The following is a 27208-nucleotide window of genomic DNA, read 5'->3' as shown; positions in this document are numbered from 1 at the left end:
GTCTGTGGAGGGCTGGGGGGGGGGGGCTGGATATGAAGAGAGCCTGATGAATTTCCCTTCTCAGCAGGGTACTCTATGAGAAGATTGGCAGCACGGGCAGGGGCCTTGCGGCTCATTTCTTCGTGCTAACTGCTACTGGTGCACTACGGCTCAGAATCCCACTGCAGAACCCAATCGATCGCTCCTGTGGCGGCAGCAGGAATTGGATAAAAGGATCCTGCCGGCATCCGGCCGGCGCCTGCCCTAGCAGGGAGAGCTAATGGCTGAATCCAGGCCCTGGTCACAGCACACAGGGAGGGGGGCAGGGGCAGGGAGAATCATAGTCATTACCGCAGCGGCACATGCCCTCTCTTCACTCACGCGCCTGCGACTCTCTACTCCTCAGGCCTGCCTGGCCAGGGTCACTAATCAATGCCCGCACTCTGGAGTCACACCTCCTGATCACAGCTTAACACAGAGCTGAAGGCTACAACAACACACTGCTATGGGCAGGCAGGGCTGTGTAGCCATTTCACTGCATCAAACAGGCAAAGCAGAATTTTCGACTGTTTCTTGACATATTCAGGAATGGAGGTGTACAATTAATACAAGAGATACTACGTCCTGAGTGTTATATCGTGCTTTATTGCAGCGCTACATGCTAGAGTTTCTTGAGGATGTTTCACTTCTCATCTGAGAGGCTTCTACTTTCACGGAAAATAGGTCAATCAGACAATGATGCTTATTAAGAATTATTTGTATTATTTGTAAGCCCAAAGTCAAATCTGCTATCAAAAGGATAGTGTCTTTTTTTCTGCATTCACTGTTAAACCAACAAGATGAGTTGTTTTGTTCATTGTGTTTATCCGTAGTATTGTTTTAAGTCTGTATGTATTCATGTATATGTGTGTGTGTGGACCCCAGAAAGAATAGCTAATGCTGTGATAATGGGGATCCAAATAAAGATAAAAAAAAGGGAAAGACAACACACATTACAATAACCCAAAAGTCACGGACAGGCAGGAATTGTCAAAAGCCATAATAGGTTCCAAAGACATCGTGATTCTTTACCTTTTTGGTGAGGCTGTCATCAGAATCAGATGGCATACGTGTGGAGACGTGGAAGATGGCTTCCACGGTGGAGGTAGCATAGTAAGGGGCTGTTAGACCTGTGCTGCCATTTCTCTGGAGGCCGCCCATAAAGCCACAGTGTGTAGCCAGGTCCACCTGAGGGAAAAATATCAAATTCAACGTGTTCTGAGTGTGAGCATGTGCATATTAAGCTGCAACTTTAGATACAAAGGGTGTGCTGATTTGCGGGTGTGGTTGTCAGTACCTCCCATCCCAGTCCAGACACAAAGTCTTCATAGGCCTGGCTGCCTGCGCTGTTAGATAAGATGGAGCACTTGTCCTCTTGGCCCTCACTAATGTAGAACACAGCAATCTTGTGTGTCTCTCGACTACAGAACAAAAACACATAGTTGCCAATATTAAAAAGCGCAACAACAGCAGCGGATTTCTTGAACACAATGTGAGAAGCTTCTCACCGCTCTCACCACTTGAGATGAAAATGCTTTGAAATGTAAATCCAATGACTCAAAACACTACACTGGTTATCAATGTAAAATGGGCATGTAAGTGTAATTGATTTGCTGAATTAAATTAGAATAGCAAAATGGGAAAAAAACCCAAGTTTGTCTGAAAATGTTTTCCCTGTTGCCATGGCAGTACATCATGCTGGGGTAGATTTACAGCATTTTGCATGCTTGTGCACAGGTTGTTATTGCCCAACCAAGTCTGGCCATCTGGGAAAATAAAGTCCGGTCCTGAGGGAAATCCTTAATAAGCTCCTGTCATTAGCAACGTGTGGTGTACTTATTGATTGGACTAAGAGAGCCACAGTCAGAGCGGGACAGCAAGAGTGATAGTGGGAGACTTCCAGGGCTGTGATCAACAGGAGATGATACAAATTATAAAGATCATGGGGGAGGAAGGGAGGGAGGGGGCAATATAACCTGCTTGGAGCAACTGTATGATTTATAATCAGTGTTAATGTCGGTTATGTAGAGGCAGGTTTACCATAGAGCTGCTGTGACAGCTTGATGAGTAGAAGATGCAAATACAAACATTTATAAAAATCCATATTGAATTTATATATTACCATTGCCTGGAATCCAAGTTCTTCAGTTCCCTTAAGAGTTTGGAGTTTTTCTTCAACAAATGGAAACTTTTTCTGTTTGGACAAAAGAAAACATCCTTGATTAAACACGATATTTCTATTCTGTATATAAAACACAATTCAGGAAACTGCACATTCTGGCAACAATAATGGGTATATGAAAAAGTGGTATAATATACCAGCAAATTGTAAAAAAAAAAAACAAAACTGTTTTCAACCAAACTTTTGTTTGGCAGACAAGATTAACAAAGGAGAAAAAGGCACAGGTGCACGCAGCAATCTCCTACTAGCTGTGTGCACGGTGCACCACCATTAAGAGGTGTAAGCTTTTAATTTACGGGGAAGCGCAGCAAAGATGTGGCTCTGCAAGGTAGACCTTAGTGAAAACAGCTGGGCACTTTTACCCCGTGGAGAGGAGATTAAGACACTCCAGACTCCAGCGGGCTTTTAACTTTGCTCTTTCTCTCTTTGAGTAACGAGCCAACAGCTGAGTTACTTTGAGGATGAAGGAAGTAGGACTTTATTCAACCAAAGAAAATGTTGGTCGACAAAAATTCTACCTACTCATCAACGAATTGGTTAGTAAATTGGGGAAAAAAAACTGCATGTTATCTCTAGATTAAATAAATCACCACAGTTCAGAGTGCAATCTACCTGGTAGTTTTTTTTTTCCTGAAAAAATATTGATGTCTACTGAAAATAAATGCAACTAATCTATGCACTGCAATGCTTTTCCACCTGAGTTGCATGCAAGTCCATCTCACCACTAAGCTTTGAACAGGACTGATGACACAAACTGGACACTATAGAAGGTAACTCTAGGGATGACGATGTAAAAAAACAACAAAAATGTTACTAATGTCAAATATCTCTGTAACGCTGCATGCGAGAGAGAGACTTACTATTTTTAGCCCAGAAGCGAACATCAGCCATTCTGTGATATGTCCCACACTGAATGTCTTATGTGATAATTTATTCATCTCCCAATTAAAAACAAAAGTTGAAAAATGTTTAACTTGGGATAAAATGCTGAGCACGTCACTGTCACTAGCTGCCCAATCACAGTGGAGAAGGGAAGGGACAAACACAAACTCTGACAGACGACAAATACAAGTGCTGAAGAACAGCTTATGTTTTTCAGCTGGAAAAAGAAACACATTGAAGGAAACATGGCCTTATTAAAGATTAAAAACTGATTAAAAATCAACCAACTAACCAGCAGTCTGTTGCACCAGCTGTGCGTTAAGTTCTCACTTTAGTAAGGGAGCAAAGTCCACACTGAACGCTAACTTGAAACTAGTTACTCTGATACTAAACCTGTGTGGATGGTTGGTTGCACCAGAGATGTAAAGTTAATCTTAAATACACCGCCATTAAGTCCACACTAACCAAAGTAATGTCCTAGCAACATCGAAACATCGTCCCAGTCTGTTAGCAGGTTTCTTTCATTTTTTTTTTTAAAGATATTTTTTAGGCTTTTTCGTGGCCTTTATTTGATAGGACAGTTTATACGTGTGAAAGGGGGAGAGAGAGGGGACGACATGCAGCAAAGGGCCAAGGTCAGAATCGAACCTGCGATCGCTGCAGCGAGGACTCAGCCTCTGTACATGGGGTGCCTGCTCTATCCGCTGAGCCACCGGCACCCCAGGTTTCTTTCATTTTTGTAGCAACGCTTAAAAAATGATAATACTGTTGCTATGTTCAGGTTCAAACACTAGGCGAGTTCAATTTGGTTACAGCCTATTCGGCGTGATCACTCTTTTACATCACTGTATTTTAACTGACCTCACAGAAAATAAAGTAAGTTACTTGTGTCGTCAATCACTGTCTTACATGATGTTTTAAATGTAACATTATTTTACTGTCATGTTCAATAGTGTGTCTCGTGCTCATTTTAACATTGCAACAGCGAAGACGGTTCAATGGCTTAAATTATTGGCTAAAAACTTAATCACAAAAAGGGTCAGTAAACTGGGACAACGCATTATGATTACCATAAGTGTACTGCAAAATAACTACAGTGGCATCAGAGTTGAAACTACTATAACATTACCAAACACATATTCTATTGATTAATGATTGAGTTAACTTTTACGACTTTACATCCAGTGGAGGGATGGGTGTAAACTTTATGTTATATCTGAGCCTACATCGGAACCTGTACAATGCAAACACAGAGATCAAGTCATAGCGTCAATCACTTCCTGTGTTATAACTTAAGCTACATTTTGACTTATGCTGCAGAGCCTGTTACACCAGCACGGAAATTACTCAAGAATAGCATTAGGCTGCAGACGTTCAAACAGGTTGTTATTTTCTCTGTAATAGTGATTACATTTAAAATGTGGTTTGCAGACTGAACGATAAAAGAAATAAGCAACGGACCCCTGCATGACTTCTTACAATCCCACTTTCCTCTGTTTGCCTTTTTCTCCTTCTACTACAGTGCAAATCCACCCAGTAATTGTAGCCTATTTCAGTTGGTAGTGTACCTGCGGTCACAAGAGTTCATGCCAAGGTCATTAAGCAGCAGCCGGCAGAAGTAGAAAGGAGCCTTTGGTTCCTGGTGGGAGGGTTCCCTCTGGCAGGCGGCACGAAAGCTTACATCAGCGTCCCACCTCCTCACTTGCTCTTCCTCCTGCTGTGTCTGACGCAGAATGGCGTCCAGAATGGCGCTCTCTTGCTCGAAGTTCATGCCATGGGGTGAGGGGGCGGGCTGGTTGAGTTTGAGTTGCGGCTGAGGCAGGCACTCTGGGCTGCTGTGGCCCAGGTCCTCCAAAAGTGTATCCAAAACATCCACCTCTTCCTCCTCACAGCAATCAGAGAGAGAGTCCGAGCAGTGATTTTTGTACGGCCCCTTTGTCGGAGAGTTGGGCTGGTTTCTGCTGTAAGTGACGGTGGTGGTGGCAGAAAGAGGACGATCAACTGCAGTAAAAACTCCAGCATCAACAGAGTCTTCCTGTGTGGTGCAGTAGAGGATCGCGCCATCCCACGAGTATTTGCCCGAGATGTCCCGGACAATTACGCGCACTTGTGAGGAAGGTTGAGGGGGCTGTCCCGCAGTGGGTGTCTCTGCAGGGATCTGCAGGTATGACACCAGCGTGCTATCATTGAAGACAAACAGCTGCAGGTTGGGGCTTTTAAAGACCTCAGAGGAAAGCTCGGACGACTCCACATACGGATTGTCATGATTCTCGCTCACGAGGCTGTGGAGAAGGGCGGGGCCACCGCTCAGTGGATGATGGCCCAGATGGTTCACCAGGTGTGTCATGACCATCCGTGCCGTCAGGGGAATCAGCTCCATGTTCCGACGTCGCTTTTCTGTTGGAGGAACGAGGGCAGGGAGATAAAAATACTGAGACGGAAAATACACATGAGAAACTGTACAACGTGGTCAGTGGTTAAAGTTACTGATGGGTTTAGAATAAAGCTGCACATGGGGCTTTCTTTTATCATACGTCCAGCGCACACTTTGCTAGCCCCACATTTGTGTGTAGACATGCTATCATCTCTGTTAGCTCTTTTCATACAAAGCCAAAATCTCATTTATGATTACTAATAGGGGTACTTTATTCATTTCTCACAATAGCTCGGCCGGCACACCTCTAAGTAGGTAGCATCTAATCATGAGAGACAACTTTGAAAAGGCCATTGAGTCTTCTTACAATGGACAAGCGTTGAGACTGGCTGAGTGCTAATGAGAACCACCATCTTTACAGGCGGCTTAATAGGACTCTACTTAGCGAATTGCATTTATGTAAATGCACAGGTTTTTCCTCCCAAGTGAAAGGCATGCCGTGCTTTATTCTGCAGTGATGTGGGAAAAACAAGAAGATGCACTCCTGCATTGTGACAGTGCTATCAATACCATCATCCCCCCATCAAAGTGGAGAAAGCTCTTTAGAAAGCAGGCCAAGCTGCATTAGAGATGCACTAGCCCTTTGATGTGACTTGATCAATATGAGGTGGGGGCATGAATATAACTAGGCCGGCACTCTTTGGTTTGCCCTTTTGATAGTGTTTTGTTATTTCAACTAAGAATCTGTTGCAGCTGTGCACCGGAAAGCAGAGAGGTGTGGTGAAATTTTCCAGGCAAAAGCTACTGTTCAGATTTCTTACATTGTTTCTGAGGACAGCACTTTCTATTTGGGCTCTAAGGACTTTTCAGAAGTTGAGGACACGAGGGAGAGTGGAATTCATTGCTTAATGGAATCACAAGGTCACAAAAAAAAAAAGAAAAAAAATGGCATTTTTATCTAAACCCCATAATGGGTCTTCTCTCTAGGGCTGAGTACTAATGCGTACATTCCTTTCCCTGTGATGGTTGATTTCCTTTTCATACTTTTAATAAGATATTGACATTTAATGGAGAGCCTCCAAATGGATGGGGCTACTCAGAATTTGCTTTTCCCTGTAATCTGTTTTTGGATATTTTTTAGGGGGGGAATATATGTCTCTGTGGTCTGTCAGGAGGAGCTGAAATGAACTGAAGTGATCAGAGATAGTCATCTGGGGATAAGCTATGATGTGGCAGCTGAGAGCCACCACTATTTTACTCCATCACACATCCATACATACACACACATGCTATGCACCCAAAAAATCATCATCATTTTATCGTTGAGCCTAGAGCAGTATTCTACACAGCGGGTAGTAAAAAGGGGCATCAGGATGGCTCCACGTTCTTACCTTCAGCTACGGTGAGCAGGTTGCCGAAGTCGGTGGTGGTTGTCTGGGAGGGTGGTGGCTCGAAGCTCTTAACCTGACCCAACATGAGGTCATAGTCAGTGGACAAGTCTGACAGGCTGAGGAGGTAGTGGCTCTGTTGGGTGTGCAGGTTAGATCCAGAGATGCAACAATGCAGTACCTGAGAAACAGTAAAGAAAATGAGGGATTTATGCTGCAACTCTATTAAACACATTAAATATTTTAGCCCTATGTAACCCTTTCGGACATGTACCCAAACTGTAGATCTGTTTGCGCTGTTTACACTGTGGACCAGGGCTCCTGCAGCTCAAGGCAAGTTAGATTTAAGACTTTTAAAGACTTTTTTATTGCCACTCAGACTGAAGTGTAAGACCAGTTTTCTAAAAACCAAAATTAAACAACATTTTTATTTTGCCCAAATTTTTATCTTCATATAAATCACGATTTTTTTTTGTACAGTGAAAAAGTTGTATTACCTACAGCAAATGCTAAATAAAAACCTTTTTTTTTTTAGAGTGGAACACATAGAAGACCATAAACATATCATATTCTATTTGGTTAAGCAAACAAAATTGGAAATATCTTGCATTTCTAGACGGTTTTATTGGTGATTTTATTTCTCACTCTGTATGTGAGATTCCACTGCTTGGATTCCCAGCATGACCAGTTTAAGAAAAAGAATTTATGATATTATTAAACAAAAAATATATGTTATGAATTATTTTGAGATTTTACAATGCAGCGCCGGAAAAAAAAAAACATTCATAAAATCCTACTTCCCGTGTCTGAAAATTTATAAGACTTTTGAAAGATAAATCTAAGTAATTTCAATACCAATTAAGGCCTTATTTTTAGATTAATGAAATCTATGCCTTTTAAGACTTTATAAGGAGCTGCGGGAATCCTGATGGACAGTATTCTTAAAGCCAGAAACACCAAACCCACATCAAAGAATTAGTGGTGACCAAGAACAACTCTTGCATTGCCTCATGTTGCATGTGCCTTGGCCAAAAAATACACATAAACACACCACAAAGGCTACAGCCAACAGCCAAATAGCATTTTCCTTTACTGCCCGACATTGATCAATGGCTGAATTTTGGCTTGATGCGTCAGGACCTCAAATGTGTGGTGGGTTTGTTACCGGATATTTAAAGCCACACCACCACTCCTGTCTCTTGCTGTATTTTCTCTTCAGTGCCTATGCAGAGGAACAACTGCATTTGCTGAACAATTAACGGAACGGGGTTGCATGCCGACATTTTCAGAACAAAAAAGAACCAGCCGGGGTGTTTGGAGTCTGTCACAATCGATGGAAGATTTAAAAACTGCAGAATGGTGCATTGAGGACGATTCTCTCTTGACCAATATACGCACTGCAGTGTTTCTAGCTCCCCTTTTTAATATCTGATCAGTGTGCTAGGTACCTCAACGGAGAGGTAATGACAAAAACAAGACAGAATGAAATGGTTGTTTTTGTATGATCCAAACAAAGTGCAACAAAGTGTAATGTACAATACCATAGATTTTGTAGACATGAGATTTTTTATACGTTAAGTGATTATTTTTTTAGTTAAATTTGTTGCTTTAACCCAGCACAATAAAAATGTTGACTACATATGTATCATTTTGCCATATATTACTGTAATTTTACTGTTATTTACAATATCTATAGCACATCTGTCTGTCCTGAAAGAGGGATCCTTCCTCAGTTGCTCTTCCTGAAGTTTCCACCATTTTTCCCCCCACTAAAGGATTTTTTGGGGGAGTTTTTCCTTATGCCAGGGTGCAAGGACAGAGGAATGTCGTATGTTGTAAAGCCCTCTGAGGCAAATTGTGATTTGTGATAATAAAATCAATTGACTTGACTTGACCATCCACGCCTTTTAAAAATAGAAACTCAAAAGTGATCATTAAGTGTCTCGCACTGAAATGAACTGAGCAAAACTGCTTGGTAGCAACAAGGCTTTGGTAATTCAGATTAAATGTGCCTGCGTAGTTTTCCTGCAGCATGACAGTGATAGGCACTTTGATGACTGAACTTGAACTTTGATGTGCAAAGATATCATCCTGCTTGATAATGGTGGTGTCTGGTGAGACGATGCACAGTGACACTCCTGCAGGACTGCTCTGGACTGACATGATCCAGGAGCACATGATAGGGGAATATATGCTGCATTTACATCATAAGGCGATGGAGGGGGGGAGGGAGGGAGAGAAAAGAGGGTCTTTATTGCCACTAATCCATTTCTCCTGTGATGTGTGAGTGTATCGATCTACATAACAGATGGCAGAGCATCCGTTGGCAGGGCTAGATAAGGCGCACTGGGGCAGTTGATTACAGCCATTGGACAGGTTTACACTGTTTGATTTAATTAAGACTTTATCCTTGTGCTCAGCTCCCACCACAAACGCACGCTCTGTCACACACACAAACACACCTGTATACTGTATAATCTGAGTGGAGCTAAGGTGCTGCATGTGAGTGGGTGAAGCATATGCCTAATGTATGTAAATGAGTGGGGCCTCTCATTCAGAGCAGAGCAACTTGGGTAAAGCCATGCAAAGGCTAATCCCATTCAGTACACACATACGCTCGAACTTGGCTGAGAGACGCTCTGAGAGGCAGGCTGGGCCCTGCCATCTGAAACAGTATTGTGTGGGGCAATGTAGACAGTATGTGGATGATTCCACAGAGCAGACCTCTGGGTGCATGGGGGGGGGGGGGCTTGAAGCTGAAAAGACCTGAACCAAACAGCTGCTACGCCAAAGCTCCAAAGAGCTTCCTCTGTTGAGATGTGGAGAGACAGAAATAGGGATATGGGTTGGGGGCCCACAGCTGTGCTTGACAACTAAGTGACTGCACTTTGCATAGCAACAGTTCCTGGAAGGTAACACACAGCAAAACAAGTATACTGTAGTTAGACGGACACATATTGTATGGATACATGAATGCGCCTATGTGCACACAAATCAAACAATGACAATGCAAACAGAGACATACAGGTGTGCACATGCACAAATGTACCTGTCTTTGCCCTGTCTTTCTCCCTCACTCACACTCACACACACACACGCACACGCAGACGCGGTGCAGCTGGCTGCCGAGGCAGGCTGAGAGAGCAGATGGAGAAGCTTAAGCAGAACTCCAGCGAACCAATTAGGACTTACGCAATGTGGCTTTTTTACGTCGATCTGCATGCTGTTACTCACCAAAAAAAAAAAAAACCCTTTTCTCACTTTCTCACTCAGGACAAACTGCATGACAAACTTTTTCATTAGCTGGGTACATGTATTGTGCTGGTGTTTGATGGCTTGGTATTCGATCATAAAAACTGTAATTAAAGGAAGGCAAAGCATTAAAATTAAATCGACAACCCCTGCTACCCTGTCAGTGACACTGGCCAGTGATGTTATAAAACCTAGATGTTTTCTATTAGAGAAGCTGTTCTCTGCTTAGTATAGAGAATAATTAGCGGCCAAGGCTATCTGTTGAAATGTATACATTTCGGTCTTGATATTGCATTAATACTGTCACACCTTGTGATGCCTTGCTTAATATATTATTTCCAACAAAACCCAGAGGGGCCATGCCTTTTGTGTGCTGATAGACAACCAATCATGCCTAATTGTCTTTGCTTTCATAGCAGCTGCAGTAGCTCTCATATTAAGACATATTCCATTCAAATCTCCGGGACAAGCGTTTATAGCCCTGGCTTATCAACTGGACAAAGGGTCCTGTTTGAATAATTGGACCATTTCTTATCAGGGGTGACATCCTTACAAAGATCTGCCGTTGACCGCATCTGCCCAGACAGGAGGGAATGAATAATACCTCATTCATTTGTGCCTGAAGCTTGGCCCTCATCCTCAGGGTCAGGACATGAAATAAAAGTGTTAGAGGGACAAATACAGAGAGTGAATACTGCATATTTTGCCTGTTTCAAAGAAATGCAGTATATGCTACTACAAAGCAAGTTGTAAGGTTTTCCTGGAGATGATAAATGTCAACCACACGTGTCAGCGGGTGCTTCTATGCTGTTGTGCCACTATAATGTTAAATGAGGCATAGTGATGAGGTCACGGTGGAGGTGAGTCTAATTAAAGTGGCAAGCCCATTTGGTGGGGGTAGGAGGTCAAAGTTATTGTATATGCCGGCAAAGATTATAGCCACTTTTATACTGCCTGTTCAGGGCGGTAATCTTGCGTCATTAATGCTGTCTTGCCGTTGCATATAAGGTATGATTGTGGAATGTGGGGACAGAGTTGTAGGGCGGTTCTCCTTTTCAACTCACCCAAGCATCAGAAATATGTCAGTCTAATCAGATTTGGCTGTTAAATACAAATATTCGACAAGTCCTTTTTTTCTCTCACCATATTAAGTTTTAAAGTTTGAATGGGGCTCAGCAGGATGTTCAGTGCAACAGAGGCATTAATGTGATAGTAAACAAACTAACGGCGCTAAGAACAAATCACAAATCCGCAACTTTTTTTTGCACTAGAAATCAAGCAATTGACATGAGCTGTAAATAAACTTCAGCATAAGGAAGAGGATAATCTTTTCTCAGAGCGTTACAGTGCAGTGCGTCTTGCTCTGTGTCGCTGCATCACATCCGCTGCAGCCTGTACAGCGTGACAGTCAAGGGTGCTCACACTGCAGCAGAGTCTGGGGACCATAATGTCCGCAGAAGTACACTGCACAGCACACTGACAAGCAAAAAAAAAAAAAAAAAAAAAGAAAGAAAGAAAAAGAGACAAAACCAAAACAAAAACTACTACTCCACTTGACGCTATCTCAGACAACTGAGGGGTCTCTCTGATTATTTACATCTCCGACCGACAGGGGGCAGCCCATCAGAGTTTTAGCTTGCCTTTAAGCTGCCACAGGAGGGGCAGGACAGGACCATGGGCAGAATGGGTGTGACATTTTGATGGCTTGTTATGTGTGCGACCCACTGCGGAAGATTAAAAAAAGCAGCTGTTAGCAGTTAGTGGCTAACTCTAAGCAGAAGAATGGCAGCTTCAATGTCCGTCAATTGGGAAAGCAATGACATTCAGGGGCTCTTTACCCTCCGAGCAGAGGATGAGATCAGCCGCCATAAAACCGATAAGGTAAATGATTGTTATTGCCATGTTACTAAACTATATACTACTAAACTAAAACTAATATTATGCCATTGCTATTGTACAGAAAGTGCTGGTGACATGTATGTTTTATGTCACACTAGAGGCTGAAACATCACGCCCCTTTCGGCACTGCAATGATATTTGAAAACACACTCGAGCTGAATGATGCTGCCGTTGTTTGGTTCTGTGCAAAAATGCAAAGGAGGCATAAAGAAGGGACTTAGTAGCATTCCTAAGTGTGATTTCTGTATAAAAAGGGCTATTGTTACTGGGGGTGAATAATATTTATGTTTCAGAGGATATTAGAATACAGTTAGCCATTTTTCAGGTTTGGATTTTTTTTCCTGTAATTTCAATCTTGCTGCTCTTTTCCCACCTCCTGGCTGCCAGTGAGGCTACCCACCCTGTAGATGTAGTCCAGTAGTGGGGCCTTTTGGGATGTGCGGTCCTCCAGCGAAGGCATGGTGATGGGTTCCAGCAGCAGACTCAGGGGGACAGCCATGCACCAGTCCAGCAGGCAGAGCAGCAGTGACACCATTAACTGAGGAAGTGAGGTAGAAGTTTGGTCTTAAAATATCACAGCAAACAAAACATATCAATCAAGCCAAAAAGAGCTGTACAGTTCCCGGGAAACAACAGGAAATAAATATGAGCTGTAGAGTCAGAAAATACAGCGATAAAGAGACGTTAGGAAGAAAATCACTTCAGCAGAAACATTCCTCTGCAAATGCACCATTCCCACATGATAGATCAAGGGCCTTTAGATCTCAGCCATTTCATGTCCCCCTCCTTTCCAACATGTACCTTTTTGTCTGCTTCCACTGCTGAGTGCTCTGCGCTCGGCAACAAAAAGGCTATTGTGGCCACAAAGATCTGTGTTGGGACAAAACAAGGAAAAAGATAATTGGATGACACACTCCTATTCATCAGCTGAGTCAGGGCTGTGTGCTAAAATGAGTGTGATGCTTCGAGATGTAGACTATGCATATACATGAGAAATTACTCATGTAAGACTCGCATTTGAAAGCTTAAGTGACTTGACAGGAACTTTTCACTCAATTTCTTACTATTAATATGTTCTCACAGGCCCCTAATGGCTACTGGAAATTTAACTCTGTGTGTCTGTGTGTGTGTGTGTGTGTGTGTGTGCATATGTTTGTGCATGCTACCTCAATGATTTTCTTAGGCAGAGTGGGCTCCAACTTTTTTAGATGTTCCCAGTGAGAGATGAGCAGCTGAAACACATCACAGGCCACTTGGGCCACTGCTTTGTTCCCAAACTGAACAAACAAACAAACAGAGAACAAAATAAGAGCTGGTCAACGATGCAAACGATTTAGCTCCTTTTATAATAAACAGCATAAACATAGATAGCAGTATGTTTCTGTATACATGTACATTCTTGGGGCAAAAGAATGCTTTTTATACTGACTGTCTGAACATTGTTGCTGTGATGGTTTGCACATTCGCTTTACAGGAAAAACAGGAATTCACTGAAATTTCAGTCATGTGAGCCAACTGAGTGATAGATATCCTTGGATCAACTTTTTGAGAGCAGACTTTCTTTTTCACTTGTCTCACTAATAACGTGGTATATATAGATAGAAGTTGTTTGTGTTTATTTCCACGCTACTAAAAAATGCTAGCTATGAGAAAGTCATTTCATTAAGTCATTAACAAAGCATGAAAATAAACACAAAGAGCCTGTTTATAACTTTCTAACTGTATAGACTAGGGCTGTCAAGCAAATCATTTTTCAAAAATCGCGATTAATCGAAGAATTTCCATAGTTAATCACAATTAATCACATTTTTTAAATCACGTTTTCAATTCCAATAATTTGCATTGCAAAAAAGTCCATTTTAACAAGGTAAAGCAATTCTTATCACATCATTTTGATTAGGAATCAATTGACAGCAAAAAACTGCAACTGTCCCAAATACCAAAGACCATCAGTGTACATGTACAGTTGTCTTTGCAACAGCAGCACCAACAATAATACCCCTTAGAAACAGAAGGGAGGAAAAGCTGAAACATCATCTGCTTCCACTTTGATGTTAAGTTAATTAATTAGGATAGAAACTGAACAATGTATAGATACCTGAACATATACCAAGCCATGTCTGTGATGCTGACTTTAGACTTTGATTTAAAAAAATAAATGTAAAATAATATTTCGTTTGACATCTAACCCTAACCCAGAACAAAACATATATATTATATATTCATATATACACAGAAGCGTAGAAATGATATATACGGTGTCTTGACTGTTATGTGTGCTCTTGAGGCAGAATTCAGTGTTGTCACGAGTAATTCATTTTTCAGGCTTCTTCGAGAGCAACACTAACAATCTTGTTTATTACTCATCCCCTTGTTGGCTTTTTGTCACCAAAATGCCGAAATTCTAAAAAGCTACCTCTGGTCTAAGATGAGGAAAAAGTTCAGTCACTCACTGAGGAAAAATTCAGAGTGATTTCCCTTAAATGTAGTTTTTCACTTACTGTGCATGTAATCAGCATAATTTCATTTCCACTCCAGACCATGGCTCATTTTCCCCACACTCATTGCAGGAAAGAATTGAGCTGTTGACAATTTTCTTTCAAATGTGGATTTCTTTAGTGATTTCAAATTCTTTGTGGAGAAATAGAATTTCCCATTTCTTCCAGTTGAATGCCTCTCAACATGTAACAAGGGCAGACAATGTGGGGAGTGCAGAAATGGCCAAACACAAAAAGGGGCCCTGAGAGTTCAGCACCTGCTTTTAGAAAAGAGACTCTCAGTGCCACTCTTCCCCCTAGATCCCCCACACAGCCTATACCCTCTATTTTGGGGCTGGCTGAGTCTGTGTGTCAAGTTGTACAGGGGAGTGATTACTGCTCCATTAGAGAAGGGGGGGTCGTCGAGCAGGAAGCTGGGAGATGTAGCTGTTTAAATTGGCCCACATCTACTGAGAGCGAACAGCCTGGAAATTACGCCACCGCCCCAAACCCTTTTCCATGAAAAAAAAAAACAAAAAAATAGCCACTGCTGGTTCTCTGCATCTCTTCACTCAGGGAGAAAAGAGGGCTCTTCCAAAATATGCACATGAGTCACATCACTGGACATGTTTCATTCTCACAGTTTTTGCCCACTCACTATGTTGAAATTGTCCTGCAGTCCTTTTATGTAATCAAATATCATTTTTATACACTATAGGGCTTATTTAGTATAATGAAAAAAACAAAACAAAAAAAAAGACTGATCAAATCCAGGCTTCCTGCATCAATTTGTTAAAAGACACTGCAACAGATCGATTCCATTTAAAACTGTTTGTTACAGTTCCGATGGTCAACACAGACCATGACATAATAGTTTTAAAAAGCGCAGTTGTATTCTGTAAATCACATTATACACATATTATACAAGTTTGCAGATATCAAATGTAAATATAATGCAATGAAGCTTCCTTGCCTCAGAGGATCACTGACCTTTAGTGTTACTCCCAAAACACTGATGGCATCTTTAACCTGCCGGTGAATTTTCTTTTGCATCAGCTCCTCACACACCCACAGACCCAGACTGCACACAGCGATGCACCTGAATAACAGAGTGAAAAATGTTGTCAAGAACAATTCAGAATTTGAATTGTGGTGCAAAGCGCACGCCAACAGAGGTCAGTCTCTACAGGTGAAACAGGCAGCTGAGCTAACTGCGAGTGGTGGGGATAACGTTACAGGATGCTATCGCTACACAAACAAATACCAACCATACCGCATACCCCGGTGAAATTTTGGAAAGGTATAAGGTATCAAACAGACACCACTCAAATCTAGCATGAAGGCTCCCCAAGTTGTCATTCATCATAACAAACATACCCCTTATTAGATAAACGATTCTGACTGGGCTGACCAGGGTCAGGTCGGCTGGAAATTTGTTTGAAAGGCAAATTTCCAGCCAACCTCATATCACCCAGAGCAAATAAAAAATGAGCCTGCAGATTTGTCTGTTTCTAAGACAACAGAAAACTATCTACAATTTAACCCAAAGCAGCAGTGTGTAGAATTTAGGGGGATATATATAGGCAGAAAGTGAATATAATATTCATAATTATGTTTTTGTTAGTTTATATACACCTGAAACTAAGAATCATTTTTGTTAGCTTGGAATGATTAAGCCCTCCATATCTACATAAAGATTGGGTTGTTGGAGCATGCTGTGTTGCACCACCACGTTTCTACAGTAGCCCAGAGCGGACAAACAAAACACTGGCTCGAGAGAGGGCTATTCACTTTATCGTTTAATCCGTGGGTTCTCTACAGGCTTGAAGACACCAAATCCTACACACACAGGCCCCTTTGAGGACAAGAATGATATTTTATGATATAATATGATATGAGTAAATGCTCTACATAAATTAGCTTTTTAATTGTAAACGTGCATACACACGTATGTAAAAACACATGTACATCAAACCAAAACAATAGTCAGTGTTAAATAAGAAAAAAATAAGCATCACTAGTATAGCCGGTCATACCTGGCCCCTTCACAGTGTTCTTTTGTTGCCGTCTCAAGCAGGATGTTGACCAGATAATCCTGTTCAACAAGGACAACATGATGATTTTAATCTAGGTCACTTTATTTAATGTTCAATCCATTGAAACCTGAGCAATTTGGCTTGATTTGACATCTGCAGAAGGCAATGAGTAATGAAGTAGTAAGTAAAAAGTACAAGAAAATTACTTAAAAACTATTTTAAAAAACTTAAAAACAATAAATAATAATACATAAACTAAAATTAGAAACAAACAAGTTAATGACCTTGGCAAAAGTGTATAAAAGAGGAACTATATCAGATATTTTTAAATATGTAATTAAGAGAATTAGAAAAAAAATGTTTCTGTTGCTTTCTTCTTTTTTTCCCCTTGACATTTTCCCCTAGTTTAAAATTATTTTTTTCTCCAAATCTACTAATTTCTTGAAATTTGTGGTACATTTCTTTCCAAGTTGCTCATTGCCTTTTTCCACGTTTTTTGTATGAAATCACAACAATTTGCTCAGGGTTCAAAGGTTTAAATACTTGTAAAAGGCATCTGAAAGCAGCACAAGGAAAGTGAAGTCACCCCAGGTTTCAAAGGGCTAAGACACACGAAAAAAGCTCTGATAGCATTAACTGTAACATAAGATTTGTCAAACAGAATCATTCTTTAGGAGAAAGGTGTAAAACTGAATCTCAACTTTCTTCATTCTGGCGGTGTACAGAGTGTGCAGTTTTTTGCATTTAAATCATCACCATGTTTATCCTGTATGGCACATGTTGACTATTTACCTTGATATCCTCTTTGCCTGCAATAAAGTCATCAGTGCCAGGCACACGCTGCAACACAGGAACCTGAACGTAAAGGTTGGGGAAACACACAAGGGAGCCTAGGACTGTCTGAGCCTCCATCCTCGGAGCCTGTTCGAGATGAGAGGGGGAAAAAAAGGCTATCATACACTCCCTGAAGCTACATGAGAACAACCCTCTTCCAGGAAGCAGGAAGATCGCTATCCGGGGGAAAAAGGATTGGAGGGAGCAGAATTAATTGTGTCTTTATTCATGATTCTGTTGATGGTTGACAGAGTCTCTTGACACGTGGTAGGCGTTGGACAACAAAATGACTGATTGAATGCATGATGGATTTAGCTCTGCAGCAGATTGTTCATGTTGTTGAAATTATCTGGCAACCAAAACAATGAGAAACAACACGTATAAATGTTGCTGTGAGATGTTCTTGACATATCATACAGTTACGAGAACTTCTCCATGTTTACATCTGTGCACCCCGGCAATCATATCGCTCTGTCAAAACAGACGTTACTAAATCAAAATCCAGCCACAGTCATTGCAAAATGTTTGCACCACATTTCGGTGTTCATGTGAATGCACATCAGCACACAATCCAAAAGACTGTGCATAGAACTTTAAAATTCACCTGTTCGGATTTATTTTACAGCAGAGGAGACAATGCCTGTGGTGATTAAGACCATAATGACTGCTAATACATGTTGGTTTCCACAATAAATCAGACATGTTATTATTTGTATTAGCAGTCTGATGCTCTTATGTATTTAATGAAACATTCGCAAACCGGCTGACTTAGCTGGAGACTTTTATTTTACATTTAATAATAATTATAGGCAATAAGTATAGCAATGTGAAACTGACATATCTTCATATTGTGCTATATGTCGATTGTGCAATTAACGGATTTACTTTCCAAAGATGGAGGACTAATCATGATGACTAATTGTTGCTGTGCAATATTGAGCAAATATTATTTGTGGTAGTCATTTTAGTCACAGTTGTACAGTCCTACATTAAAGTAAAATGAAACCAGAACACAGGGGTCCGTTTTTCCAAACTTGAAGATTGCGTTTTTGATTTTCTTGCAAGCCAAACAAAATGAGAGAGGTTTTAAGAATGCTATTTAATCCCTCTGAATGAAAACAATTCAAACTTTTCAATGCCAAAAAGATGCAAAATTATTAAGACTGTAATTATTTTTAAAAAAAATTACAAGGAAACATTGTTTTTCATAGAGTTATCAGTTATGATTAAGTGAAAAAATGAGATCTGAGGATTGACAGGTATGATGAAGAATTCTGTTTTTCTGCATTTTGATGGAGCTTCTTTATTCTTTGTTCCAAAACAATGAGTACTTTGCATCTTTGAAGGGGACCTGTTATACTCATTTTCAGTTTCAAACTTTATGTTTGGTTCCTCGTAAAACTTGTTTACATGATTTGAAGCTCAAAAAACACACACTTTTCCTCATACTGTCTGTGCTGGAACACCTGTATTAACACTCTGTCCGAGATGCTCCGTTTAGCGCCTGTCGATTTAAGCCCCTTCCCAGAAAAGCCTAGTCTGCTCTGATTGGTCAAAGTTTTCAGATCATCTGAATCTCTGCGTCTCGAACGACAGGGAATTATTGCAACCCAGTATAGCAGCACTTTCTAGCATGAAAAATCACCAATAAAAGCTTTAAAACACAACCGGACATGTTACAACAGGAATATGATTTGAAAATAAGGACAAATTCAAATCAGAAACCAGGATTACGTTTCCCGCATGTTAGCTCGTAGCTACATGTAGCAGTTTAGGCTGCCTAATGTTAACATTTGCAGTAGCGTGCCTGGAGCAGATCCGTCACATCTGATGTCACCTTGTCGCAAAAGTAGAAAAGAATTGGAAACACAGTATTCAAAATGGTCCCAAAGCCTGAGATTTATGCTCGCAGGGATTATTTTTTACAAGCATTTGAAACTTTGGCCATGTTTAATATGAACATCTGACATTGTAACATTATAAACAGAATATGACAGAAAATAAAGAAAAACATAATGGGTCCCCTTTGACAACTAGTCATTACTAAAAACTTCTAAATATGTTTAATCCTTTTTTTTCTAGTTCCTGAAAAGACTTTTAGATTCCAGTTTGATTCACATGATAAATCTGAATGTTCAAAGTATGTTTGTACCTCTGATGAGTCAGAGCTGAGAACGCAGGCAGCAGCAGTGATGAAATCTCCGACGAGCATGGAGAAGCCCGGCAGGCCGAGGAAGAAGAAACGAGGAGAGCAGGAACGAATGATGGTGTTCAAAATATCCTGATAAAAGGAAGTACACCGAAATGTTAATAAGAGGCAAACAGTATTTTCCATATTTATGTTTCTGTATTCCCCACCAACAACCAGCTTTACTTGATACAGGAATAAACAGCTTCAGACCTTTTCCAGGATGTTTACAGTTAGATGGGATTTTAGCATTTGGTATGGGTGCATGGACTTAGTGAAGTGGTGGAGGGAAGCAGAACTATTTGGTAAATGGACCACCATGTGACAGACACGGAGGAAAAAGCTTTTCCCCTGCCAACAGGTAGGCTAAGCATTTTAAGGGTGTTGGGGAGAGTAAGGCACTCAGCAGTACATGTCAGTAAAGGACAGAAAAACAGAGTGGTAAAGGAAGACAGAATGTGAGAGTGAGAGAAAGAGTGAGACTGACAGAAAGAGAGAAAGAGATGGAGATGGAGATGGGAGAGAGAGAGAGAGAGAGAGAGAGAGAGAGAGAGAGAGAGAGGCAGCAGATGGATTGTTCACAGAGGATAAGAAAAAGAACAAAAGACCTCAACTTTCATGTATATACACACTCAAAATAACTGTGATTGAGGCAGGAGACTAGGTATTGTTTTGCTGAGGTACAGGAGGCTCAGCGGCAGATGGGTGCTCTTTCAACACTGACATATGCTGTACTGCGGAGGACTCTACCCAAAGTGCTCAAGTATGTACAGTGTTATACAGAGGGCATGGACTGCTCTTTACAGGCTTTCCATGCTATATTTAGAAGGTGAATGTTTCCATTTACTCTTCAGTGACAGGAAAAAGACTCTTATTTTGAAAAGCAGAAACATATTGGTATGAGAACGCATCATCTCAGTAAGGCAGAAAGATTGTTCTCTCTTATCTGAAACATGCGTGTGCATATTTGTGTACAAAGGCAAGGTCCAGGCTAGAAACACCTGCCGTCTTGGCCATAAAGTTGTGTAAATCAGACAGTTCAAACATCAGCCTGAACCGAAGGGTACCTTAGCAAACACACAATTTCTCTCTCTCTCTTTCTCTCTCTCTGTCACTCACTCACACACAAACACACACGCACACTCACACTCACACTCACATACACATACACACTGTACCACCTATCTATCTGGGACATTAATCACCTGAAGCTTTGGTAAACACGGAATGCAGGTGGACAAAAGAAGAATAGAATAAACACACCGAGGCAATCCGACATGATGCACTGCATGTGGAAAATTGGTGGGAAGAGCTTTAGGATTGAGGGCCCATTTTACCCTCATTTTGTTGGTAATTGACCTCTGAAGCATAATGTGCAGTGCAGTCAGAGGTAATTAGCATGCAACAAACTGTTGCTTGATTGCCTAAAATGAGCATTTTAGAGGAAGCCACAAATGTAGAATGCAAAGTGTTTTTTCTATTGTATGTGCAAGTAGAGAGAACCTGATTTGAGGTGTGTAGATAGACATGGGAATAGAGCCCCACATGTGGCTCTGCGTTGGCAGTAGAAATGGCCCCCTGCATCAACAAAAGGTGCATTAACGTTACTCTTAATAGAGCCGCCCCAGGTCTTTTCATTTGGCCTCATCCTGAGGATATCACGCTCTGTCCACCTGCTGGCTTCAGGGGTGAGAGGGTTCAGTCTAGTATCGTGTCACTCATTGGAAAGTTTTTTTTGTCTTATTTACTAAACATGTCCATTTTAGTGTCAGCCAGATCTCCTGTTGCAACTCGAAACCACGGTCGTCAATATGAATATCTGGGGTTTTCCCTTTACAAGCTGTTAGGAAGGAAGCCACCTGCATAACTACGAGGTGACAGGTTTAATCAACAGTCACTTTTGTGGCTCCGAGGGTCAACTGTTAAATTTTAATCTGGTAGTGAGACCTTTTTTTGGCGGTGGGAAGATGAACGTGAATTGGTACACACACTTTATTTGTGTACACCACTATACTTCACAAAATATACTGTTGACTATTGCAGGCCAGACAGTAGACCTATTAGATAGATTACTGCTATTGTGCTACGGTCATTCCTTTGTGAGACCAGTGACCAGAGGATGACAACCAGGACAATAGCCCTGACCCTGGCACACTGTCAGATGGAGGGAGAATCCCCTCCAAAGGACCTGTCATTTTTTTCTCTAAGCTTAGTGAATTTAACATTGCGGATTTACACAGGGATCCCCCCTGTTGTCTACAAAACAAGACTGTTTAACCCTTTGAAAGCTGGACTGACATCAGTTCTCTTGTGTTGCACTCAGACGCCTTTCACAAGCATTTGCAACTCTAAAACCTGAGCAAATTGGTTTGATTTCTTTCAAAAACATGGGAGAAAAGCGATGAGCTACTTGGCAAGAAATTTGCTAAAAAAGAACAAAAACAAACAGAGACAAAAAAAGAGAGAGAGAAAGAATATGAAAAAAGGGGGAAATGTCCAGAAAACAAGATTGATAATTATTATAACTTCATATTTAAAATAATGGCACACTTTTTTTTTTTTTAAACACACTTTTTTTTTGGTTATTTCCTTTCGTCAAGCCAATGTGTTCAAGTTTCAAAGGGTTAAGGCACATCTTATCACTTAATAAACAGGTAGTTTAAAGAAAATGCTGAACCTGTAAGCTTCCGTATTTTACGGCACAAATGTACAGTACGTACTGTATGTAAAAATCAAATGTATACATTTGTTTAACTAATTGCACATGCACAGTTATATTAGATGTTTTGCAGACCAGACGGTACTGAAGGCTACTTAAATCACGAGAGCCAATTGAAAAATCAGCGCATGAAAAGCAGATAGATAAAATATATAGAGATGTGTGATGGATTTGGGAAAGTATATGTTTTTTCCTGGTTTTGGGTGGGGGTTGAAGGCAGAGAGGAAGGAGGAGGGGGAGAGTAAGAGCCACTTTCTTATGTTAAGCAGGCGTGCGGCTGTCCTCTATTGTGTGGCGTGAGGACTCTTTTCTCCGGCCAATTTGAGCATGCTTCAGTGGCCAGCCTGGCTCTGGCCCCCCCGATGCATTATACAGAACCACAACAAAAGCTGGAGAATGTTGCCTCGTCCCTCAATGTGCCCCCCTCATTGCTCTACTCTACACTACGTTCCCCAGGCTCCCCTCCCGCTCCTTCACACACTCGCACGCACACACACACACACACACACACACACACACACACACACACACGCACGCAGGCAGGCAGGCAGGCAGGCCAGCCTACTCTGGGCCCCTGGCCGACGTGTCAGTCTAACGGAGCGCGACAGACGTCAATCCTTAATTAATCACGTATACGCGGCAGGGGCTCAAAACATTATTTAACGACATGGAAAACATTCTAATAAGCTTGTCGCACTGCCAAGGCGCAATAGAAACCCAGCCAGGAGGGCATATATGTACACACACACACTTGCATCCAAAACACCCCCCCACCCAGCCACACACACTTTTATCCCTGTTCTTTGTTTTGGGGGGACTCCATTCATCTCCACTCAGCTTCGTCTGGATGGAAAAGAGATTTAAATACAAGGAAGGGTGTGGCTAGAAGGACAAGGAAGATGCCAAAACATGGGCATTCTTCATCACCACTGGTTGGCTCGCTGTTTTTTTAAGCCCTTTTTTTGAAGCCCAAACCATCTCAAACTGCAGTATACCAAAATGACCCCCGTTCTTAATACTGTCAGGTACTATCCTCATGTTGTTTCTAAATACCTAATCCTAAATGTCATATCCTAAGTAGATAATAAGACATAATTTATAGCAAAAACTTACAGGTGAATAGGAGTCACATCATACAGGTCAAAGTAGAGTGCAAATTGGCAACTACAAACCATCATTCTCCAGTTTTTAAACCCGGCTAATGTGTGTACATCACGAGTTTGACTAATGCGCCATCTAGTGCTCAATAAAAGAACAACCAGCAGCCATACAGTCGGTGCCACCTGCTGGCCGTACCTGGTCGTCGCTGGTGATGCCTTTGTGCATGATGTGGTAGAGGTGCACTAAGAAATCACTGTTGGGGAGCACGTCCTGGTGCCTGGTCATCATCTCACAGATCAGCTTGTAGGCCTGCAGTTTGCCAGCCTTGTACTCAGCCGGCAGCATGGTGGCCTGTGGGAGAGAGACCGAGGCTGAGGTCAGTATTAATGTGAGGAAATGAAATCTTTGATATGTTTCACATCTGTTATGCTGCAAGGGTGACTTTTGAAGATTATCAGTTAGGTCCATTTTTTTTGTATGGTGGAAAATGGTCACTTCCATTTCTGCTGAAATAGTACGATTAGATATTGTAATTCAGTCGCAGAGCCAGTTGCTGCTGCTCAAGCTAACTTTTCAGCACAATTTGAATACATCTTTATGAACTTGGAACAAGTGAAATAACTATGGTGTTCAATCAAACTACATTTGGTTATTATTTGAATGACATGATGGTCTGTATCTGGCAATGATAAAACTGTTTTTTTATTTAATCTTCATGCTGTTTGTACTCTCAGTTTCCTGATAGTTATTTTTTTGCTCATGTTTCATTTATTCCTTAAAATATGTCATTATTGTGACTGTTGTTTTTTTTGGGAATGTTTTCTCTGAACTGTTCAGGAGTTAAATGCGATTTAGGGTAAAGAGAAAGGAAGGAGGGAATAAGTAAAGCTCTGGTTGCTACCCTGAAGAGCCAGGAGGCCAGCATTCGAAGAGGAGGGATGAAGGCAGGCTGAGGAGGAGAAGACTGGTTGTCCACACTGATCCCAAGATTGTCCCGGATCTATAATCACACATTCACATTCAGTCAATACATGTAACCATCATGATTAATCTTTGTGTGAGAATGAAAGGATAAAGTTTGAAGGCTGCTGTTCTGTTCTGTTATCTCCATTAACACACATAGACACTTCACTTAGATAAACATGCACCGTTTTATCAATATGATTAGTTCCTCAAAGCATACCTGTTTTATATGCAAACAGCACTTAAATCAGTCACTCAGCATTTTATAGAAAATCATTGCATACTGATATTTCATGTATATGCAAGTGGTTTTTGCTCTTCCATATTACCTTGGCCAGCTTGTGCCACAGCTCATAAAGGTAGGAGAAGACCTTGGCATGGATTTTTGGGCAGCGGATGCTGTTGACATCTCCCAGGATACCCAAAATCCTCCTCCACAGGACGAAGGCCGAATCAGCATGCCAGCCAGTCAGGGTCCCACCCGCTATTATGCTGACATCATCAGCCAGACACTCACTACTGTCTGCATGGTCAGAGAGAGTTTGGGATGATTTGGGTTAGAGAACAAATTATTTGGTAACACCTATATTTGTTGCTGCTGGTACCTAATACGGAGTGAATTCAATTTTTTGTCATAGAGGGCGTGGGATACAGTCAACAAATGCAGAACATCTTTTTTAGAAAACATTTTAAATTTGGGGATTTGTCTGTAAAATATATAAGAAAAAAACTAAACCCTCAAAGCCATCCTGTTCTTGTTTGAACAGATGTTGACCAAATTCTCAGGCCCTCTGTGCATTTTCCCAAATGCATTAAAATGCATAGTTTTTTTGATCACTGAAACCAATCAAAGCACTGAAACACTTTTGGGAAACAGGTAGAGGTCTCATGCATCATCCACAAGAACTCAAGTGTAATTGTGGGAGGACAGTGCCACCTAGTGGGCAGCAGGAGGACGATTAGGAGTGGAGGGAATAAAGGAAGGAAAGGACACAAATGGAAAGTATGTGGAAGATCCCAGCTGATTATTAAACGAAACATTTTTCAGCAAAATGTTGTGAACAATTAAAATCAGATATAAATGAATGCATGTTTGGTTCCAAGGAGAAGGTAAAAAGTAATTTCCAATAATTAAAGGTCCAGTGTGTAATATTTCGGAGTATGTATTGGCAGAAAAGGAACATAATACATAAGTTTTCTTTTGTATATATTCACCTGAAAATAAGAATCATTGTGTTTTTGTTACCTTAGAATGAGCTGTTTATATCTACACAGGGAACTGGTCCTCATTCACAGACCTCGCCTTGTTATATCACCACATTTCTACACTAGCCCAGAATGGACAAACCAAACACTGGCTCTATATAGAACAATTTGCATTTTTGTGTTGACCACCATATTTAGCAGCCCTTCCACAATAAGAGGATCATAAAGACAAAGATATTTTGTTTTCAGAAACTACTTCATTCAGTATTTTTTCTGATTTAAGTCAATGGTCCATTTGTTTTGGAGAGAAAGAGACCTCTGCGTATAATTTGTCTCCAGGTAAAAACCTCCTGAATGTCTGGATCTGAAGTTAAAAAGAAAAAAGGTGAGCGTACATTAGCAGGTGCTGTGCTAGCTCCCCGTCTCCTATATGCTATACAGTACTGAAGAAACACTGATTTGTACTGTGAAACAGCTTTCTTCTGTGGATACCTTGGCTAATAGTAAATACCTCCCGAACATGTGGATCGGTAATAAAGTGAGAACACATTTGTAGGTGGTCGGCAAGCAGGCTGTCTGCAATGTGCCAAAAAGCATTGGAAAAACACTAAATTGCAACTTGAAACTACTTTAATCATTGTTTTTGCCAGTTTTAGTGCCCTGGTACGTTTCTTTTGGAGAGGAAGAAACCTCTGCAGATAATTCGGCTCTAGGTAAAAACCTCCTGAACAATGAACGCTGCAGGCATCGTAACCGTGAGAGCTTCAGCTGGTCGCAATCTATAATCCTCACTGCGACATGCCATCAAATCCCCCTAAATCTGACACACTAGACCTTTAAATGAGTAATGACAGGAACAAAAACAAACATGGATAAATGTAATGTAAGCAAAGGAAGTCAAGGTAAGGCTGAAAAATACAGAGCATGGAGAGTCAATGGTAAATGAGGACTATATGATGAGTAGCAGCTAGGGAGCAGTACCCAAGTGGTGGGGCATGTGTAAGACAGACTGATGCATGGTGTCATCCAGGGGGCACTCCCGCGGGCACTCTGTGTGCACCAGCAGGGCTGGTGAGGAGGGCGGGTTCTGGGGGTAGTGGTAGGGGGTGTGGTGGGGGGACGGGGGTGAAGAGTGGGGAGGGTGGGCACACTCAGGACCTAAAAACGACAAGGGGCAAGGGATAAAATTGGGTTTGAGGAGGGGAGCACAGGGGGACAGGAAGGGTGACAACTTCATGATGATCACAATGTAGGACAGCACAAAACAAAGGTCACGTGCAAGGGTGGAAGGGGAACAACAGTCTCCATCAGTAATGATGAAGGGGGTGAACTAAAAGATGCAGGGTTTAATGTAGATCGACCTTGAATATTTTCTCATGAAAATAAAAATAAATGCCATTGACAAATATTACAATTCTGTTTCAATCACTGTAGATCGATAGATAGATATTTTTGCGAAAACTGATGTGGATCCAGGTTTCATTGGGTTAAATGGCTTTGGCAGAGAGGTACTGTGACAGATTTTGACAAACTGATCAAGTTTCCCTCCCAGGTCACTCTACCTGGCTGCGACTAATTCATCCGGAGTGAGGTAATTGGAGGCATCAAAACCCCAGCAAGAGGGGACACATCTCACATGAACTCACAGAACCGCTGAACTCTTTGAACTCATTTTCGCTCAACCATACA

General features: G+C 41.4%; 1 protein-coding gene across 3 annotated transcripts in view; it reads right to left on the bottom strand.

Moving 5' to 3' along the window:
- Nucleotides 1-27208, bottom strand: part of ralgapa2 (Ral GTPase activating protein catalytic subunit alpha 2) — a 135306-nt gene that overhangs the window by 59686 nt on the left and 48412 nt on the right. For all 3 annotated transcript variants that reach the window (XR_006106507.1, XM_042500410.1, XM_042500411.1), the window contains exons 21-36: nucleotides 26501-26677; nucleotides 24643-24836; nucleotides 24252-24350; nucleotides 23546-23701; nucleotides 19495-19623; nucleotides 17301-17429; nucleotides 16509-16567; nucleotides 15463-15571; nucleotides 13162-13272; nucleotides 12797-12865; nucleotides 12396-12533; nucleotides 6848-7025; nucleotides 4651-5479; nucleotides 2141-2212; nucleotides 1316-1439; nucleotides 1051-1206 (exon numbers count right to left, since the gene is read on the bottom strand). Coding sequence is in view for 2 of the 3 variants with exons in the window: in XM_042500410.1 (XP_042356344.1) it covers nucleotides 1051-1206; nucleotides 1316-1439; nucleotides 2141-2212; nucleotides 4651-5479; nucleotides 6848-7025; nucleotides 12396-12533; nucleotides 12797-12865; nucleotides 13162-13272; nucleotides 15463-15571; nucleotides 16509-16567; nucleotides 17301-17429; nucleotides 19495-19623; nucleotides 23546-23701; nucleotides 24252-24350; nucleotides 24643-24836; nucleotides 26501-26677 (2729 nt within the window). In the remaining variant the exon portion in view is untranslated. The remainder of the gene's footprint in view (nucleotides 1-1050; nucleotides 1207-1315; nucleotides 1440-2140; nucleotides 2213-4650; nucleotides 5480-6847; nucleotides 7026-12395; nucleotides 12534-12796; nucleotides 12866-13161; nucleotides 13273-15462; nucleotides 15572-16508; nucleotides 16568-17300; nucleotides 17430-19494; nucleotides 19624-23545; nucleotides 23702-24251; nucleotides 24351-24642; nucleotides 24837-26500; nucleotides 26678-27208) is intronic.

Source organism: Plectropomus leopardus, chromosome 14 (genome assembly GCF_008729295.1).
Source record: "Plectropomus leopardus isolate mb chromosome 14, YSFRI_Pleo_2.0, whole genome shotgun sequence".
Lineage (NCBI taxonomy): Eukaryota > Metazoa > Chordata > Actinopteri > Perciformes > Serranidae > Plectropomus > Plectropomus leopardus.
This window is presented reverse-complemented; position numbering and strand designations above follow the sequence as displayed.